The following is a 21,709-nucleotide window of genomic DNA, read 5'->3' on the forward strand; positions in this document are numbered from 1 at the left end:
TCCCCACCGCAGCGTAATTTGACCGAGTTGGTTTCTCTCCTTCCATGGAGCACTTTCTCACCTGTCCTCCAGGACACCACACTCTCTTGGCTGTCTAGCTCACTGGCTGCTTCCTCCCTATCTCCTTTCCCAACTCTTTATGGACTCTTGCCTGCTCATGTTGGAGTGTCCAGGGGCTCTGTTTGTGGGCCTTGTCTCTTCTCTGTCTACACCCACTTCCTTTGTGAGTTCACTCAGTCTTACAGACCCTCATGCTCCCTCATCTGCACCCTAAACCACTATGTTATACTAGACAAAATTTAAAGCCGCTTAGAAATATGTAGTACTCAGTAACTAAAAATAATTACAGATCAATATTTATTTAGATGGAAACAATTGATAAAACATTTGAAAGAAACTTAGATCTCATCTGCGAGGGGTATAATATCTATGATATTTAATGAGAAATATCTTGTATTAATATAAACAAATGCCCAAGCTTTTGTTAAAAATTAACAAAATATTAGCCAGGTGCGGTGGCTCACACCTGTAATCCCAGCACTTTGGGAGGCTGAGGCAGGTGGATCACCTGAAGTCAGGAGTTCGAGACCAGTCTGACCAATATAGTGCAACCTCGTCTCTACTAACAATACAAAAATTAGCCTGGCATGGTGGCGGGTGCCTGTAGGCCTAGCTACTCAGGAGGCTGAGACAGGAGAATCGCTTGAACTCGGGGGGCGAAGGTTGCAGTGAGCCGAGATCACGCCACTGCACTCCAGCCTGGGTGACATAGCAAGACTCTGTCTCAAATAAATAAAATAAATAAGAAAGACTGGAAAAAAAGAGCACAGAAAAGAAAGAACTTCCTGGGTTCCTCTTTTCCACATACCCCAAATCTTCTCGAAGTCTGATGTCATCACAACACCTGGGAAGTAGGAGCTCCTTCTAGATGTTCTGGTCCTGCTGATGGGCACTCATGTCCTCCTTCTAGCCCACATAAGGACAGCTTCCAGTGAGCAAGACAAATTACCTTCTAAAGTAACCAGCACCGGGTCACTCCATATTCTCCCAAAGGGAGCTCCCACTTACCCTTAAGGGTGTGGCTAGTAATGTATTGAGAATTACATGCACCTAGATGGAAAAGGGCATTTTCTCAAAAATCCAGTTACTTGGGAAAATGGAAATTTATGACGTGAAGAAGCCTCAGGGGCTAACTTCTTCAGAGAAGAAACAAACACATCAAAGAGCAGAACACTGGTGTGAACACGGAAGGGAAGGTGGCGTGGGGCTGGGTGGATTTTCTGTAAAGTTCTAGTCTTCTTGCCAGGGTTAGAATGTTGTGCGTAGGTGTAGCTAGCTCAAACATCTTCAGAAATGGGGTGATTAGAGCATGAGAGGGTGGAAGGCAAGGGGTTCCTTGACTGAAGCAGAGGTGGGAGAGCTCAACGTGCAGAGGTCCTTACAACCTGATGGAGTTAGTTTAATGATGAATGCACCTGGTCTTTTTCATTATTAACATGACAGGTGGAGAATAACCGTATAGTAGACATATACCAAACAAAATATTAAAGTAATAGCCATATTAAAATAAGATCTGAATATCACATATTGACATCCAAATCATAAGAAAAGTAATTCTTAGCTTCAGGTCAAAAAATGGTGCTCCATGACGACCACCCTTCCCAATGGTTTTTCTTGTCTTTCTGCCTTCATGGGTAAAAGATGGTTTCTTAAATTCAGTGATAAATGAATTTCTGTAGATAGAAGAAGTTTCCCTAAAACATTCTATTACAACATGAAATCTAACTTAAAAATTAAAGAAGAACCTGCCATGTTTTGGTGGTCCTAGAAGTCATTTTAAACCTAAAGAACTTGAGAGGATTTGTATAAACCAGGAGACTCTCCTGGTATGGCCTTCTTCCCCCAGCACTCCCTCCAAGGTTACTGGATTTTCTTCCTTGTATATTATTTGCCCAGAAAGTAACTAGAACTTTTCCTCTCTGTCTTCTGGCAACTAGATTTCAAGAGAAATGCACAAAGCGGGAAGTTCCTTACCTTTTAAACTAAGTGTTTCTTAGGTAAACTCACACTTCAGTGATCATTTCTCTTAATTAAAATAGTCGCTTTGGATGAGAACATACCATATAAAACATTTAATTTTAAAGGCGCTGTTGTTAAGGCAAATACGATTTGAATATGGACACAGACCAATAAATTCTGCACATTATAGCTGGCAGAGGGAGGAGTGGCATTCAGTATCTAAATATCATATGAAAAATATTTTCTTTCTTGTAACTGGTACAGTCTAGCACATTTATCCTCTTGAATTATTCCATGAAAACCAAGTGATGCCAGGCGATCCAGATCTTCATGATCAGTTTCTATGTTTATCTTATCCTACAGGGCATAAATCTCCAGTAATGGTTTTGGAAAGAAAAACCATTTTCCATGCAACTGCGTAGCATCTGTCCACAATTGCATCTCTACTGTTAAAGTAATACATCTGCTTGTCACTTTCATTTCAATCATAAATAAAAAATAAAATTCTTAAAGAGAAATAAAAACTGTTCCAACTATTTCACTTTGCTTCAGAAATGATATTTTGATGCATTCCTTTAATAATTTGTTAAATTCCAATAATAAGATAATTTTGCTATAAAGGAATAATAAGTGCTATGAAATTATTAAAGTTTGGGGTGAAATATTTACTGAAAATGTACAGAAAATAAATGACTTCTTTTATGGAATGAAACCATTGGAAAATATTCTTTGACTATATGATATATACAATTGTAACTTCTCAAGTTATTATTAAAAATACATTGAATCATCTAAAAATTAACACAAATAGGTCTGTCCTTTACCTCAACAATTTGACTGTTTATGGATAGTGTGCTTAAGTGGAATACATTTTAGGGAACAAATTGCTGAGAAACAAATGTTGAATCCATGAAATAAAGTAATGTCTATTACTGTGCGAAACGATAAGAAGTTTGATAAAAATGATTCCAAATTTTTAAAAATCAGTGACTGATTATTTACAAGACATACCCACATTATATGACATTTTGTTTTCCTCTCATTTTGAGATTGTCTAATTGAAAATACTTAGATGGACATGGATGACTCTAACATATTTCATACAATTCTTTTGTTATTTTGCATTCAGAATAGGTTGCAGCTCTGTAGGTACAAAAATTGCTTTCAATCACGATCTGAGTGTACCCTCCTGGCCTTGACTGCCTTACAGAACACAACCTCTCTTGTGTTTTGACTGACCTGAGGCTTCTCATAATAGAAAACAGATACTGTGATTGTTTTTTTCTTACTGATATTTTACTGAGTTGAATATTGGCTTCACTGAATTGATCCCCTGGTTTAATCAAAGCAGTGAAACCAAGTGTGAATGTAGATGAAACCGTGGCAAATACAAGGATGGGAAGAAGTGAGGTCTCAGGTTCCTTCCTTTTCTCCACAAAGGTCTAAAGCAATCTACCGAACTTTGGATAACAGAAATGGATGTGGCCTGTGTCTTTGGATAGAGCAATCCAATTTATTCCTCTCCTGGTCAAAATGATTGATAAAACCTACAGCTTCTCTGTTGGACTTCTAGCATTGTTAAGCTTCAGCATCAGCTGTGAGTTCTTTTTGTGGCATAGGGTGATCTTTACAATACACCTGAACCTTTTATTGAACCTCGTGTTCTTTGTGTTCTGGGGGGAAAAAAAATCTTAAAATAAATTATTGAAATCCCATAGAGAAAATTCCAGCTTCTTGTGTAAAACCAAGTAGCCTGTGGACTGATTTCCAATTTGTACCTTTTATTATGAAGGTGCCTTCTGGAACTGAATCTATATTTGTGTTTCCAACAGTGGAGAGTGATGTGGAGTGATAGTGAGTCACTGGAAACATATGTAGTTTAAAGTAGAATGTTTTTCAAAATAATTTTTGTGTAATGTGTCCATTAAAATGTTTTACTTAAAGTTTGCCTTCATTCTAAACTGTTCAAAGCACTCATTGTTTGAACCAAAGTTAAAATATAGAAGTACTGTGGCATGAAATTCAAAACCACTAGAACATGTAGCTAAGGTTAACAATAGGAACATACTCAATATCAGATACCTCACTGAAAATTTAAAAAATGTACCCCACAAACCAAATGGTTTTGCCAAAGTCGTGGATAAAACCTTATTCTTCATTTATTTTCACTAAACTGTGTATGTGTATGTGAATGTGCACATGTGGGCGTGTGTTCCACACAATCAAAGATTAGAGTGAAGATTTTTACAGGCAAATCAGTTCGTATACCTAGAAGCATAAATCTGCATCAATCATTGGCATCACGGGCTTCAATGCAAAACAACCATTCATTTTTCAAATATACCTATTGTAGAGTTGTTTTGGGGTTCAATTAGATCTCCGAGTATTCCTCAGAGTAGACGTGAATGTGGGTGAAAGCTGACTATTCATAAATGCTCATGAATAATTACCAAGTAACCACTTAGATAGTATTTGCTCTTCTCTAATTAAAATACATGCTTTGTACATGAAGTGCCACTGCTAAGTGGTTTACTAATAAAAATTATGCACCCCTGGAACACACTCTTTAGGAACGGAACCTTACTGCTTATCCAGATGGCTCATCATTTGTATTAATGACAAACAATTTCTTGAGTAAATTTTCACCAACTGTTCTCCCTTTATTTTTATTACTCAGTGAAACATATCTGAAACAAAAATATAATAGAGCATGGCATATACATCACATAATTAAAGTAGGAGATTAATTAAAGCTGACTCCAGCTGAAGGCAGAGCCCTGGGCAGTGATTCTCAATCCTCTCTGCACATTGGAATTAACTGAGGAGCTTTTTAAGAAAGGCTAATGTCTGTGCTTGACCCCAAACCAATTAAATTGGAGTGGGGTGCAGGCATTGAAATATTTAAAAGGCTTTCCAGGTGATTCTAATGGGTAGACATGGTTGAACACACTGAGACAGATCATAGAACTAAGAATGCACTATGCATTAACTAATTTACTCATTAGTTTATATATATGTGTATATATAAGTTATTAACGTGTCTGTGTTCACATAAGACAGAGAGAGAGAAGGAATAGTGTTAGATTTAGATATTCAGCATTCCTGAAATATGTTCAGCAGAACACTAATTGTATGAGACTTTAATAGCTGTTGTCTAAAAACCCTACATAAGCAGAAACCCATTGGGGAAACATGGAGTTAAGTTAATAGGCTTCTCTGCAGGACTTCTCGGGGACTTGAACACGTCAAGCGTACTATAAACCTCAACTATTTGAAGATTACCTCAGGGCTCACCAGACTGCTCCAAGTGGTTCTCCAACAAATCAATTATCCCTGATTTCCATATATTGCCTATGAAATGGCAGGTCCAGGAGGTTGGTGAGGCGACAGCATCTCTGTTGTTTATTTCAGTTTTAAAAGTCCAGTTCATTTTGTCTTCTCGGAATCTATAATTGTAGAGGCCTTTCTTTCCTACCATTCTTATTTGGGAAAGGTCATGTTTCCTCTTTTGCTAGCACCATCACTCTTACCTTGATAGAGGATACCACCTCTGCTGATAAGCTGATCTTATTTTAAAAACAGAGGACTTGGGGGCTTGGTAGTCACTTGGTGGCCACAACAGAGAAGGGTTGCTTTCTTTACCAGAGCCCCGTATCAGGACCTGCAGTCAACACCCAGGAAGTGAACTGGGCACACATTCGCTACCACCAACAGCTACCACCTGACCCAGGCTGCCATATTTGCATTTGTTTGTATTTCTTTTTTTACCCTTCTATTTCCTTTTCCCCTTCTCTTCTTTTTTTAAATTTTTTATTTTGTTAAGTTACTATTTCTTTTTTTTTTTTTTTTTTTTTTTTGAGATGGAGTCTCGCTCTGTCGCCCAGGCTGGAGTGCAGTGGCCAGATCTCAGCTCACTACAAGCTCCGCCTCCCGGGTTTACGCCATTCTCCTGCCTCAGCCTCCCGAGTAGCTGGGACTACAGGCGCCCGCCACCTCGCCCGGCTGGTTTTTTGTACTTTTTAGTAGAGACGGGGTTTCACCGTGTTAGCCAGGATGGTCTCGATCTCCTGACCTCGTGATCTGCCCATCTCGGCCTCCCAAAGTGCTGGGATTACAGGCTTGAGCCACCGCGCCCGGCCAAGTTACTATTTCTTAAAGGAATCAATCATCTTTCCTTCTCTGGCTTCCCTTATATATTTTAAAAATAAAGTATGTATAACAAATTTTAGGCAAATATAAATTTCAGTTACTTCACATGTATAAAAACATTGTTTTACATAAATAAAAAACGCTTTCTCTTTTTACAACATTTATTTTATTCTGTTACTAAGAACAAAAAAAAATCTAGTATTTTGATGGGTTTAATTCATGACTGTATTCTCCTTTAATGTAAATAATTACTACTTTGGGATTTGAAGAATTGGTCTTCAAAAATGAGTCTATCCGCTATAAACTAACTGGCTAAATTTATTGACAAATCTGATATAATAATATGCTAAGATCAGGATTGAAAAACACAAATTAAAAAAATTATTTTTAGATATTTGGTATGATACCTTGTACATAAAATATATCCCTCAATTTAAATAGAAGCCATGCCTAAGAGTTAGAAACATAACCTCTGGTTAAAATGCTCTTATTTTAGAGCTTTAGTCACTCTATCAAATTGCTCATTGTTTTTTTTTAAAAAGTTTGTTTTCTTGTTTAGTAATAAACCTCTAATCAATATGCTTTCTTTTTTCACATAAAATTATTCATATAGTCCAAAACCAAGGATTAATATAAAATTTCTACCAAAATAATAAGCCTTTTTCAAATAGTTGTAATTATTCAGAATTAAATGCAAAGTTCAGAGGTTCTGAATGACGAATTGACAGCATGGCCTGTGCTGGATCACCTCCTGGCGCCTCACACATCGGCCTCTGAATTCCCACTGCACCTCATAAAACTTGTGGGGATAACTCTTAATTTTCTGAAAGAGCTGTTGTAAGAGTTAAAAATTATATAGAACAATAATCTGACTAATAGTAGGAGCTCAAGAAATTGTAGCCATTATCAATTATTAGCACAAAACTACATGAAAGCATTTTCCTAGTTTAGGTATCTGGGATTGGAGCTTTATAGCTGGACAGCCACAATGATTAATTTAAGCCTTTTCCTGGTCATTAAAATAACTCAATTCACCCTTCTGTAAAGTAATCTGATAGATGTTTTCAAATGCATTAATTCTCCTTATTAAGCTTTGTAACATTTCCTTTTAATCATCCTGGTACACTACAATGAAAAAGATATACCTGCATTATGTAACTTATTTATTTATATTAAATGAATTTGGTGATAAATTCCACTATGTAAAAAAATAATGGCACATAAAATTTATGAAGAGTTTATTGTTTCTACACAAAATAGAATAAATAACATTAAGTCCTAAGAGAAATATTTATGAAGAGTTTATTGTTTCTACACAAAATAGAATAAATAATATTAAGTCCTAAGAGAAATACAAACAAAAGGGGCATCAAGTGAAGTTTAGAAAATATATACTAATAAAATTTTAAGTTTAGCTTTATGAGAACCTTTGGAACTGAAAATAGCTCAAGTTATTAAACCTGAATTCAGACCCTGATTTTGTTAGAACTTCTATGAGCTACTTAAATTATTTAACCTCAGAGGTAATATTACTTAATTTACAGAGATTTTGAGGGAAAAATCATTAAATGTATAGTTTGTATGCTCAAAATTCTTAATTATGTTGCCAGTACCCATTTTATTTCTCTAAAACAAGTTTTTGAAGACTGTTATTTAAAGAAGACCAATAATCATGCTATCTATAAACACAGAATCCAGTGTCATTGTAAGAGGAATATTATACTAGCGTCTCATTATTTAATTATTCTATTTGTTTTTCTGTAGAAACCTGAATAGCATTATGCTAGAGTTCTGATATGTAGTGAAAATAAATGCATTTCCTTGTTCAAATTTTTAAAAACATCAGATCAACAGCTGGTAAGTCCCTGAAATGATTTTGGAAAGTTCAACATCATTACGTAAAGGAGATAGACAGGGTAGAAGATGCTTTAAGATAGAGGTAGATATTTAACACATGTATGATTTTGAAATCTGTGTGTGAAACAACTGAAAATAATACTTTATCATATTTGTGTATCAACTGATCAGTGGACAAATCAATATTGATATCTAATAGCGATCACATGATAGAGTGTGAGTAAAATTACATGGATCCTGTCCCATACTTAGACCAATATAGCAGCCTTTCCCCATATAAGCATCCCACCAGTCCTTTTCCCATGATGTCCAATTAAAATCGGTCCTTCATCATCAAGAGGTAGACTCAGTTTACCCTCCTCCCTGAACCTGGTCATGCTTGTGATTGCTCCAACCTATAGAGGAAGTAATGCTATGTGACCTCTGAAGCTCAGTTATCAAAAAAGCATCCAGCTTCTATATGTGTTTCTCCTTTGGGGAAGCCACTCTAGAAAAATCAGCCAATAAACTGCAAGAAAGCTCCAACTAGTGTGTACATAGAAGCCACAGGGAGAGACCAACATGGAGAGACCAACGTGGAGAGACTTATGCAAGGAGGAACTGAGGCCCCCAGCCAACAGCCAGTGTCACCCTCTACATTCGTGATTGATGGAAGCTTCACATGGCATTTGCCTCCAACACTTCAGTTATCTAGCTAAGGCTCCAGATATGATGGACCAGAAACAATCTGTCTCCATATACCCTGTTCAAATACTTGACCCAAAGAATTGGTGAGCATAATAAATGTTTGTGTGTGTCATTAAGTTTTCAGGTAATTCATTATAGAATCATAAACGCTGCAACACTAAAAAATATGTAGGACTGGAAAAGAGAAGAATTGGTGCAGAAGTGGGAACATATTATCCGGCTAGAGAAAATCTAATTTATAAAAAAGGAATTTGCCCTTTTAACATTTGTACCATACCTGCTATACCATAATGTCTATGTAAACTTTAGTGCCTAGAACAGGGTCTGGAACTTGGGGCATATATAGTATATGTTTATTGAATGAATGATTACGGATGCAACTAAGCCAGAAAAATGAAATCTACCAGATACTGCTAGCACGCACTGACAAAGCACAGACTGTAGCGGCCTCAATTTTCTCATCTGTGAAATGTGAAAATGCATGTGAAGAGTATGTGGGAAGAGTCCAATTAAGAGAAGTTAATTTACTACTCCATTTTTCTTCTATCATCTCTAGCATTATGATTTCACAATGAAGGGCGTTAAAATATTTCTTGAGGTTGAGACTGCCAAATTATATCATATCATTTCATAAAACTTTAGAAGTCAAAGTATCTCCATTTTTCCACACTCTGAGCACAAAGGTCAAGTCCAGGTCATCTGAAGTGCCCAGTAAATCTCAGCTGTTAGAAAACAGTCTGTAAGCAGGGAAATGATTTGAATTCTTGACACATCTGATGAAATCGATTTAGATGATAAAGCCTAGCTTGAAGATAAATTACATATCACAATATTTTTTCTTTTTTTTGAGACAGACTTTCACTCTTGTTGCCCAGGCTGGCGTGCGGTGCTGCGATCTCCGCTCACTGCAACCTCTGCCTTCCAGTTTCAAGCGATTCTCCTGCCTCAGCCTCCCAAGTAACTGGGAAAACAGGCACCCACCACCACGTAGGCTAATTTTTGTATTTTTAGTAGAGGCAGGGTTTCATCATGTTGGTCAGGCTGGTCTCGAACTCCTGACTTCAAGTGATCTGCCCGTCTCAGCCTCTCAACATGATGGGATTACAGATGTGAGCCACCGCGCCAAGCCTATATATATCACAATTCTATCTTCGGCAAAGGGAGCTTTTATTTTGAACAAATGTGTTCTGCCTCCAATTCTTCAATTCTCTAAATTCTTCCAGTGTTTTTCTTTTTCTTTTTTTCTTTTTTTTTTGGCATGGTCTTGTTTGGTCACCCAGATGGGAGTACAGTAGCACAATCTCGGCTCACTGCAGCCTCAACCTCTCAGGTTTAAATTATATTCATGTCTCATCCTCTTGAGTGGCTGGGACTACAGGCGTGTGCCACCACGTGTGGGTAATTTTTGTATTTTTCATGGAGACGGGGCTTCACCATGTTGGCCAGGCTGGTCTCAAACTCCTGGTCTCAAGTAATCCACCTGCCTTGACCTCCCAAAGTGCTGGGATTACAAGCACAAGCCACTGCACTTGCCATTCCAGCATACTGTTAATATGTAATTTTACTAGACATCATGACTTTAAGAGATTCACTACATGGCTTTGCATGTATGTGTTTAGTGGAAGAATGTAGGGAAATTATTTGTAGGTTAAATTATTTGTTTTCATGACTTTGCTCGTTGGCATGCAGAGCTCTGTGATAACATGTTTAGAGAGAAAAAATTCTATCATTTATTATAGTAATACCTATCTTAAATTTTTCTCATTGATTTAAAATGGCATATGATGAACTATTTTAAACATATACAATCATGAAGAGAATAATGTAATAACCTCCATCAACCACTAACTAACTTCAACAATCATCAGTAAGTACCAACCTATGGCCAATTCTGCTTTTTCCATTTCCTTATTGCCCTCAACGGTGGACTCATTTGAAGCAATTTGCAGATGGTACGTCCTTAAATCAGTAAATACTTCAGTATAAGTCTCTGAGATACAATAACTTAGAGAAACACATTTTTTAGTATCTTTATCATACATAATCCAATAAATAATAATTTTTAAAAATTTCATTAACTGTCCAGATTTCACATTACTTTAACTTTTATACATAATTTAGCACATTAGGGCCCAAGAATGCCCACACATTCAGCTGTTGTACATGTCTTTAGATAGCTTTTAATCTACAGGTGCCCTCCTTTCACAATTTTTCTCCGCATTTTATATGTTAAAGAAGTCGGTTGTTTGTCCTGTACAGTTTTCCACACACTGAAAAGTACTACTGGAAGTACCAAACTACTGAGCTATGTCAACTATATTTTTTACGCTAGTATTGTACTTATTACTAGAAATAATTATGAATAGAAATGATTTGCTAATTCTGCTATGGTCTGAATGTGTTCCTCCATAATTCCCCAAAGTGACGGGATTAGAAGGTGGGGCCTTTTGGAGGTGATTTAGGTCATAATGGCGCCACCATCCCGAGTGAGATTAGTGCCCTTAATAAAAGAAGCCCCAGAGAGTTGCCTTGATCCTCCGTCATGAGTGGATGTGGCAAGAAGGCAGCATCTATGAAGCAGAGAGCCCTCACCAGACACCAAGTCCACTGGCATCTTGATCTTACATTTCCTGGCCACCAGAACTGTGAGCAATAAATTTCTGCTGTTTATCAATGAACCTCTTCTAAGGTATTTTGTTATAGCTGCCTGAATTGACTAAGATGAAGTCAGAGAAAATGGGATTAGAATTTCCTATGAGCTGAAGTATCTCATCTTTTAGATGAGAGTCCATTTAATCTTTTGGAGCTACTAGAGGAGACTGAGGTTGGAAATGCTGAAGTTTTAGAGTATTTCTTAATATCTCCTCAAATGTGTCCCTACTCTAAATCATTGTCAAGCTTCCTGTGGAGGAACAGTTGTCGAGAAATACATACATTTATTCCTGAACAAGAAGAACCACTATGAAATCCACTATGAAGACTTTTTTCTTATGAGTTTATTCTTCTTTAAACTTCAATTGAAAGCATGCTCATTGAACTTCTATTCTATACAAAGCACAGACACAATTTCAACTCTGCAGGAGTTGACATTCAAGTGAAGAGCTGATGGATGGGTCGATAAGCTCAAAACAGAATAAAATACATATTATTAAAGCACTAATATTCTTCTAGGTTTGATTCTGAATACAGCATTGATTTGTTAAGCATTTTGTTGCAAGTTTGTAGTGGAATAAAAGATAAGAAAGTCCAGCTTCTGTTAGCAACACAGAAATCTAAAATGTATCGCTCAAACCGATGGTCTTAAAAAAAATTACATGCAAATTTGCACTTGTCAAAAGATGAGATTTGTACTTATCATAAGATGAGATTTCCACTCATCACAATGTAAATAATTTTATTCTTCTAAATGACTCCTACTTGCTTTTGTACACAATAGCAAAGCAAACCGTTAAAAATCATATATATATGCATATATACATATATGTGTGTGTGTGTGTTTCAATTTTTTTTCAAAATTTAAGTCCCAGAATTGTTCTTGAGATTTTTACACATAAATGCCCAAAGGTAGCTTTTGGCATTTAATAGAGACTGACTCTTTAGATGTGAAAAAAAATGCCATTCCTATTATACAGAAACCTCAGGCTGTAAATGTATTTCAAAATAAATCATAAAAATACTTAGCAAAAGAAGTTCTAACAAGGGATTTACGTAATTGTAGTAAAATAAATATGTTTCAGTAAGAAAACAACTTAAATGTTTTGCACATATTCGTCATTAGCACTCTCTATTGATAATTATATCTGGGTGTGGAGCTGCAGTTGTATGGCAAGTCCCCTAGTAGACTTCAGAGGTCATCATTCCATCTGTAATTTCTGCATGTCGCTTACCAGGAGATGGATAAAGCAGGGAATCTCATTGCAGACATGAAAGCTTGCCTGTTTTCTAAGATAATAACCTAAGGAATCTCTACTGATGCCAGACAGCTTCAAACCCTTGAGCTGAGAGATGTACCTTCATAAGCACCCTGCAGACCCACATATGTTGTCATATATTCTACTGGTCACACTTAACTGCTTTCTTCCTTATGTTCGTCACTACTTTTCTCACAATAAGCAATAAAAATAAACACATGAAGTCTTTCCTTTTCTATTCATCCACAGAAAACTATGAAAGGAGAAGAGATCTATGGCCTCTATAGTTCTAGTTCAAACTAGACATTTTGTAAAGTTCTGTAAAGAATGTGGTTCATGCTGACTCACCCTGGATTAGGTAAGTCAGCATAATTAAGATCTAAACACAGGATGATACAGAGCTTTTCTAAAAATAAAACTGGCCAATTTTTAAGTTTTTAAAGTGTTCCATTTGTGACAGTGATGGGTAGGTATCCATCATTTGTTAGTCATATACAGTATGAGAGTAACTGACACGAGAACCTCTATTGAATCATGTTTAATCTCAGAACTCTGTAAGTCTATTAACCTGATTTTACAAACAAGAAAACCAAAGTTCACTATAGAGTCTTCATCTTGGCCAAGAAATCGACGCTAGTAAAAGTCACAGACTTGCATCTCAAACACATTCTATTTCATTGTTTATCCTACCACACTACCCACGTTAAGAAAATAAAGCTAAACAAATTACATGGTTATGAAAATTCCTCCCAAATGCTATGGAGTTGTAATTCTTCCTGTACTATAATATAGCTTGGTTTTCTATTTTTTCATGTTTACCTTCCTACAGGCTGACTTTACCCCTCTGTTTGATAAGGAGAATTGTATTTCTACTGCCTTTATTAACACTTAGTTTTTAGGTATACTTAATAAAACTATTCATGCAGTGCTATTAAGATGCCTAAATAATTTAATACTTTCAAAATGCCCCAAATTATAGATAGATTAAAAACAACCCATGCCTCTCTAATGTATTTTTATGATTTTCCAATAGTCCTATGTATGAATGTCACATGGAGATGAATCTACAAATAACATCACGTAGCATAATAGAGCACTTCCACTCTGATGTTTGGTCAAGGTTTTTGAAAGCCTTCGCATTATTTCAAATATTCATTTTCTCCCTTCTCTCTGACCTAGTTGAAACAGCATTTCCATTAGCACAACTCTGGTCTTCATCTTGCATTGTCTTTTAAAACAAGTGATTCTGCTTTCAATGTGTGACTATGCCAGTTGTTTACAAGATCACATAAAATGATTAATATATTGATAAACCAGAGATATTAATCTTAAAACATGAGAGTAAATTATTTATTTTAATTCCATACTTGTAAGTAGTTACACTGTCTTTACAGAATTAAAAACAGAACTTAGTTTTAAAAAGCCATTCAAATTCACACAATTTTAAAAGAAAGACTACTTACTTGTTCAAATTCATTCTTTTGAAACTCTTCAAAACCAAAAATGTCCAATATTCCAATATCCAATGTCTGCATGCTGAAAGAAAACAATACACCAGGATAAATGGGCATCCTTAAAACTCCTTCATGACCCTCTGCTCATTCTTCAGGTCAGAAGAATCCAGACAGTTAGCACATTGCTGCCAATTTGGACTAAAAATATGAAATAATTATTTTAGAGTCTCATTAAAAAAACTCTGAAAGTTAGTCCCCCAAAAGTGTTATTTTAATGCTTTGATTCAAACACATGCACATTTATAAAAACACATCATCCTGTAAATCTGTTTAAATTCCTTATAGATGCTGGATATTAGACATTTGTCCAATGCATAGTTTGCAAAAGTTTTCTACCATTCAGTAGGTTGTCTATTTACTCTGTTGATAGTTTCTTTTAATAATCTGTACAACAAACTCCCATGATGCAAGTTTACCTGTGTAACAAACCTGTACATGTACCCTTAAACTTAAAAATTTAAAAAAACAAGAATTTGAGGCCAAAAAAACCCAAAAATCACATTGATTTTAAATTAAAAATGTACCACTAGGTGTGTGATTTAATATTTGCTTATCTGAAATAGTCCTTGTTGCTGTCTCCTTAGGTTGGACTTCTTTTCCTTTAAGGAACTGAACCTACATGTCAAGTGGTCCTCACTAGCTGTACTTGTGTCTTCTCAGGCTATGCAAGCAGTAAGTCAGAATTTTTTCATCACACCCAAGTGTGATGTAAGGTAAAACACAGTTAAGTCACAAGCATGTTCTTTGATGGATCAAATTTAGTCACTTTAAAAATTCTTCCAGAAGTAATTCTTATAAAAGGAGAATGAAAAAAGTAGAACTTTTGAAGGATAATTTAAATAAATTGATCTTGTTATTCAATGTGAACTATCACTCTTGGAAACAGAATTTACTACAATTATCGATGATAAAAATCTCAGATGTCTGAGCCCACTTGATAAGCAAGGAAAGATGTAAGACAGGCTCAAGTCTGTGACAGCCGCTCTAGCAATGGAGATCAGGTGAAGAGGGTCACAGGGAAGGCAGGGAAGGGTAGCATGGGTGACTTTGGCATGAGCCTGCTTCTTACAAGGAAGCCCAGAGATAATTCTGGAATTTCTGGGAGGGCACGTACCCCACCTCTTCCACATCACTGATGTATAGTATGAATGGGACAAATGCTGTAGTAATTTCCTGCCAATTGGTACACTGTTCTGTTATTATTATTGTGCTTACAGGGTCAATATCCATTACTTGGTTGGTTGTTAAACTGGTATTTCCTTGCTTTTTCCAAACTGCAGAAGCAAACTGGCAAACATCTCAGTCTTTGCACTGTATTTTGTTTTGAACATACAGTACATAATTATAATCCATGAGGGTCTATAATACATCGCTTCAATGACCATTTTTTCTCTAAAAATGTAGTCATAATTCTATAATATCCTACCTGTAATATCTGTTGTTATATGTGGTAGAATATAAGCTTCATAAGTAGGAGGGAGAGAATTTTTTAAAAGCCTTCATACAAATTTCACATGTTAAAGAATATAATACAAGGAGAGAAAAAAAGAAATCATTCAATATATTTTCCTAATTGACTTAGTTTATAAGAAGAAAGAATAAAAATAGCTTTATAACTCATAGTGTGTCCAAATAAACTCTACATGGATTAAATGCTGGAACAAGAAATTAAAATGGTGTAAGAAAACAAATGCGATTGTTTTTTCTGATTTCAGTTTTGGGAAAACTCAAAATAAGTGTTTTAAACTATTGAACACTTTTCAACTATTAAACACTAATTCAACTATTAAACTCCTTTGCAGGATAAGTAATATAAATAAAACTGTTTCTGTTAGAGGTAAATGTTATGTAAAAATGTATTGCGTCATTCGCTTTGGTCGGTACTTTTCAATTTACTGATACATCTCTCCAGTTTTCTGTTCACCATCCAGCATCCATGCATCCTCCTCTCCATCCTGCTGGCCTTACGATATGCACAAAGAGATGTTTGGAATGATGTTCGTTCAGTGCTAACAATGCTGCTGAGGCTTAGGATGATTTTTTGTTTTGGTCATGTGTGTGTGTCTGTGTGTGTGTGTGTTGGGTGTGTAGCAGGGTATGGTTTGGTGTGTGTGTGCGCTGAGTGTGTAGTGTGGGGGTGTGGTTTGGGGTGTGTGTGTGTGTTGGGTGTGTAGTGGGGTGTGGTTTGCTGTGTGTGTGTGTGTGTTGTCTGTGTGATGCGCTGCATCATTTTTCTTAAAGCAGTTTGGTGATAAAGTTTGTCAGACTTTGGAGATGTTCGGTCTTGGGGTAGGTTTAAATACTTTTTGGTTGGTTAACTTTAGACAAGTTACTTAAATATTTTGAACTGGAGTTTCATCATGTATACAAACAGGAGACCAAGTAAAATTTGTCCACCTAGATCATTGCTAGAATTAGAGATGATACGAAGTTCTAAAACAAATAGCTGTTATATAGAGTTTCAAAAAAGCTACCTTTTTAAAAAAAAAAATTAAGTATCAATCTTATTAAAATTACAAAGAAATACAATTTGAAAAAATTAGAATGAGAAAGATATTTTCCTATACACTTTTTCTGATAGTTTAAATTGGTAGAGGCTTCCTCAAAAACAATTTAGTTATAAAGTTTGCAATATTCATATCATTTGAACCAGTACTTCCATATATGGGAACCTATTCCAAGATTTTCAGAAATGCTTTTGAAGACTTATAAACAAGGATGTTCATTGTTATCTTAATTACTACAACTACAAAAAGAAATATTTATTTATATCCCAGACTGAAAACACAATTAATTAAATAGCATGGACCCTATGATAAATTAAGAAAGCAATATATAAATTCTGTATAAATAATAACCCCAATTATATATCCAGAAGGCCTGGAAAGAAATAGAATGAGACTTGAAAAAGGAAATGGAGATATTGCTTTACTTCTTTTAACTATTCTCAATTTTCTAAGGTTTCTATATTGAAACATCTATTTTTATAACCAGCAAATATTTCGTTGATGTGTATATAAAGGTAATATGAAAACACAGGAAATGTTCATGAACAACATTAATCCCAAAACAAAAGCCAGAAACAAAATGTATACCTTTAGTATACTTAAAGTATAATTTGAACTATGTTAAAAAATAAACTTAAGACACAGGAAAAATAAAGTGTATGTTAACAGTACATGTAATAAGCTGGTAGACCTGGAGGGGATTTCTTAATTTCCTCAATGTTCTATACTGAGTATTATAAGAATATTTATCTTTAACATTATTTAAAAACTATATTTGGGCATTTTCTAATTTTGTAGAGAAAACTGACACCAATATCCCTAAGGGCAGAGAGGGGAAACTACAGACCCGGTGGGTAGGAGAAAAGTGTCTGGTTTTGCCTGTGATAAGAGATGCTGCCAGGGCAGGGACAACTTGAGGAGTCAGGAGAAAAAGCACTGGGGCCTCTGCCCTGAAGGCCGGGTGCTGGCCCCAAGCACGGATGCCTCCGTTCACTGACATCAGGGTCCCTATGTCAGGCTCTCAGGTTTGATTACCCTCCTTGCTTCCCACTTGACCTTGGCAGAACAGACCCTATGATCATGGCATATTGTTTTGACAGAATTTAGGGAAAAGAGCAACAGATACCAGTGACACCATGTCGCTTCATATATACCTGCCTCCCTTACAAGGATGGCAAATTGCATCAACACACAGAGAAGAGACATTTGGCCACTGTGGCATGTGTGGGTGGGCAAAATCATTACAGGATGGGTTCACATTGGGGAAAGTGAATGATTAATTAGTAATTTAGAGTGGCATACATTTGATTGGAAGGGTATTCCTCTTAAATGATTTTTTTTCACATTTCACAGATACCGACTCCAAACATACTTGGTTTTTAAAAAAAGAAAATTTCATTGTCAGGAGAAAAATTAAATGCAAGTTAAAGCATTTGAAGGACTACTTCTTCAATTACTGAGATGCATAACATCTTCATTTAAAATAATTTATTTCATCATTTATGACTGAAATATGTGTCTGTTACTGCAATAGCAACCTTGGCAGGATAGTAATAAAAACTTTTAGCCAGCAAAACGCCCATACTGCATAGCAGTCTGCATGGCTGTCCTTTCCCTTATTGATATTTGACTCCTATTCCACAGGCATTTAACTTAACATTCCATTTCTGACAAGGGGGAGCACAGAGGTCATGTGATCCAGCCAAGACTCAATCCTATAGGCACAATTAACATATGAATTAGATGATCTGTTTCAGTTCAAATTCTGCCTTAGAATTCTCCTGAGAGCTTTCCTGATAGTTAACAAAACTGTCAGCTTGCATTGACATATTAGTAAAATGCAACACCCTTTACATCAGACAAAATATTAAATGCCAAGACATCAGTCTGGTTTTCATTCTACCTTTCATGTAGATAGGTATAGGGTGGAGAAAGGACTGAATTAAAGAGAATGTTTATCTTAGAACATGGGCAAACTCACTTCATCTGAGCAGAACAATCTGATGGTGTGTACAAGGCAGCTTTTGTCCTCAATTATCCTCAGGCAAGGAGATTCCCTAGAGAGTGATCCAAGTAGTCAGTTTAGGAAGTAGCTTAACCCTACTTGGCACAAAAACCCTTAGACTGACTTAGACCAGCAGGACCCCAGATGGGGCAAGAATTAAATATAAACACATTCCAGACGTGAGCAATCTTGTCCAGACCTACTGCCCTTGGGATCAGCTGCACGTACATAGAGGCTAGTGCTGGAAAGTCCCTGGAGACACCGAGCATTCATCAACTGCACTGTCAATATGCTGATTTATTCATTTACAATAAGTTCTGTTTTCCTTAGTTGGCATGATGCCTCGCTGTGGAGGTGAGCCCTGCTTACATCTTACCTTCTTTCAACCTCTCAGGGTATTTTTCAGTCTATGAGAGAAACTTGGGGGGAAGAAGTAGGACTCTAGGATTGCATACTTTTGGGGGTTCCTCTCTTTTATTCTTTGAAGAAAGTACCTGAGACTTCTCACTTTCTGCAACCATGCCAGAAATTATGGAAAGCCTTTGCAATTCTGACAGTTGAGCTAGAAGCTGGGAGTAAACAGAGGCCCTCTGGCCTTCTCTATCCTTTATGGTAGGTACAAACTAGCATCCTCCTAGATACAGTCATTCCCTGCACCTTTCCCCACAGAAATATATGTTAGGAAGTACAGAACTGTGGACCCCTTGCAAGGAAGACTGCAGTAACTAGACTTCGAGAAAATCTGGGATGCAGGTGAACACAGGAGTCCTGTGCACGAAGCACTGTTAAGAGCATTTAAAAATGCCTCTCCTCATTTAATCCTAGCAGATACTGAGATACAGAATGGTGAAGTAAGCTGCCCCAAAACACAGATGAGTATTAGAGAGACCAAACATTTGAACTTGGCCATCTAGCTGTAGGGCCGGTGCCTGTAAGGTCTATGAAGCACTGCAGAAAACTATTTCCAATTGCTGGTCTTACACCCAAGTCTAATTCTGCTCTCCTTAGAAACAGGAAGGGCACTGCCTGCACTTGGGATAAGAAAGTGAGCAGTTCATCAATAACTGTAGTAGTGATAAGAATATACATAGTAACAGATCACTTATATCCTTCATAGTAGTGAAAGCCACACTCACACTTTAAAGCATGAATACTTAGTATCTTTTTTCTTTTTCTTTTTTTTTTTTTTGAGATGGAGGTTCGCTCTTGTTGCCCAGGCTGGAGCGCAATGGCATTATCTTAGCTCATCACAACCTCTGCTCCTGGGTTCAAGTGATTCTCCTGCCTCAGCCTTCTGAGTAGCTGGGATTACAAGCATGCACCACCATGCCCGGCTAATTTTGTATTTTTAGTAGAGACGGTTTCTCCATGTTGGTCAGGCGGGTCCTGATCTCAGGTGATCCACCTGCCTCGGCCTCCAAAAGTGCTGGGATTGCAGGCATGAGCCACCGTGTCCAGCCAAATACTTAGTATCTTAATAAATTTGTGTTTTTATGTATTATATGCTGCATTTATAACAATGACATATATGTCTGTTTTGTTACAAAAAGCATCTTTAGAAACAAGAATCAAGTCGACCTACAACACAATTTAATTACCTTTCAAAAACAATAAATAATATTTATGTTGACTCATATCTCTACTCTCAAACAACTCTCATTTCAGAATAATAGTAGACTAAGTAAGACACCAGTAGTCCACAGGTATTCTGTAATCATGAAAAAGCATGGTTATGAAGCACAGATAGAAACACGGATAAATAGTTATCACAAAATAGTCTGTGTCCAAAAAAGAGCCAGAAACAAAACCGTACTTATGGGATGTGGAGCATCAGGAACCCGCATACATGGCTGCTGGCAGCTTGAAGCTGAACTTTGGAAAATGCTTTGACTTCATCTACCAAAGGTGAACACATGACTACTGAGTGACCCAGAAATTCCACTCGTGGGCTTGTAGCCTGGAGAACAAGTACGTATGTTCGCCCTAGCATATGCACAAGAATGTTCAGGCTGTTTTGTTTCTGTTTTGTTTTGTTTTTTTGAAACAGTCTTCCTCTGTCACCCAGGCTGGAGTGCAGTGGTGCAGTCTCGGCTCACTACAACCTCTGTCCCAGATTCAAGCGATTCTCCTGCCTCAGCCTCCCAAGTAGCTGGGATTACAGGTGCGTGCCATTGCAGCCAGATTTTTGTACTTTTACAAGAGTCGGGGTTTTGCCATGTTGGCCAGGCTGGTCTTGAACTCCTGGCCTCAAGAAATGCACCTGCCTTGGCCTCCCAAAGTGCTGGGATTACATGTGTGAGCCACTGCACCCGGCTGCAGCTGCTTTATTTCTAATGGTCAAAACTAGAAACAACACAAGTGTCCATCAATAGTAAAATACAAAACCGAATCATATGCAGAGGTATGTCCAGACATATTTTTACAAAATAATATTATACAGGAATACAATAAGAATGAATTACCACTATACTCAATTTCAGATGTGCGTCTCACATAGGAAACATTGAGCAAAAAGAGACAGACATTTGAAAAGTGTATGGAGGAGCCCTCTGGAGTGCTGGGTTGATTCTACGTCTTTCTTTTTTTTTTTTTTTTTTTTTTTTTTTTTTTTTTTTTTTTGAGACGGAGTCTTGTTCTGTGGCCCAGGCTGGAGTGCAGTGGCATAATTTTAGCTCACTGCAACCTCTGCCTCCTGTGTTCAAGCAATTCTCTTGCCTCAGACTCCCTAGCAGCTGGGACTACAGGCACGCACCGCCATGCCTGGCTGATTTTCTTTTTTTTTTTAAGTGGAGACAGGGTTTCACTATGTTGGCCGGGCTAGTGTCAAACTCCTGACCTCGTGATCCACCAGCCTCGGCCTCCCAAAGTGTTGAGATAACAGGCATGAGCCACCATGTCCGGACTACATCTTAGTCTTTATGGAGATTACATGTTATGTTACATGTGTAAAAATATACTGAACCGTACACATAACATGCACTTTAGCTATGTTTTACCTTGATATGGTTTGGCTGTGTTCCCACCCAAATCTCATCTTGAATTGTAGCTCCCATTATCCCC

General features: G+C 36.9%; 1 protein-coding gene across 8 annotated transcripts in view; it reads right to left on the reverse strand.

The window, feature by feature from the left end:
* Positions 1–21,709, reverse strand: part of LOC105485316 (myosin XVI) — a 703,391-nt gene that overhangs the window by 206,503 nt on the left and 475,179 nt on the right. For all 8 annotated transcript variants that reach the window (XM_011747599.2, XM_071081051.1, XM_011747600.3 and 5 more), the window contains one exon: positions 14,087–14,159. In XM_011747599.2, the coding sequence (XP_011745901.2) occupies positions 14,087–14,159 (73 nt within the window). The remainder of the gene's footprint in view (positions 1–14,086; positions 14,160–21,709) is intronic.

The sequence above is a fragment of the Macaca nemestrina genome, chromosome 16 (assembly GCF_043159975.1).
Source record: "Macaca nemestrina isolate mMacNem1 chromosome 16, mMacNem.hap1, whole genome shotgun sequence".
NCBI lineage: Eukaryota > Metazoa > Chordata > Mammalia > Primates > Cercopithecidae > Macaca > Macaca nemestrina.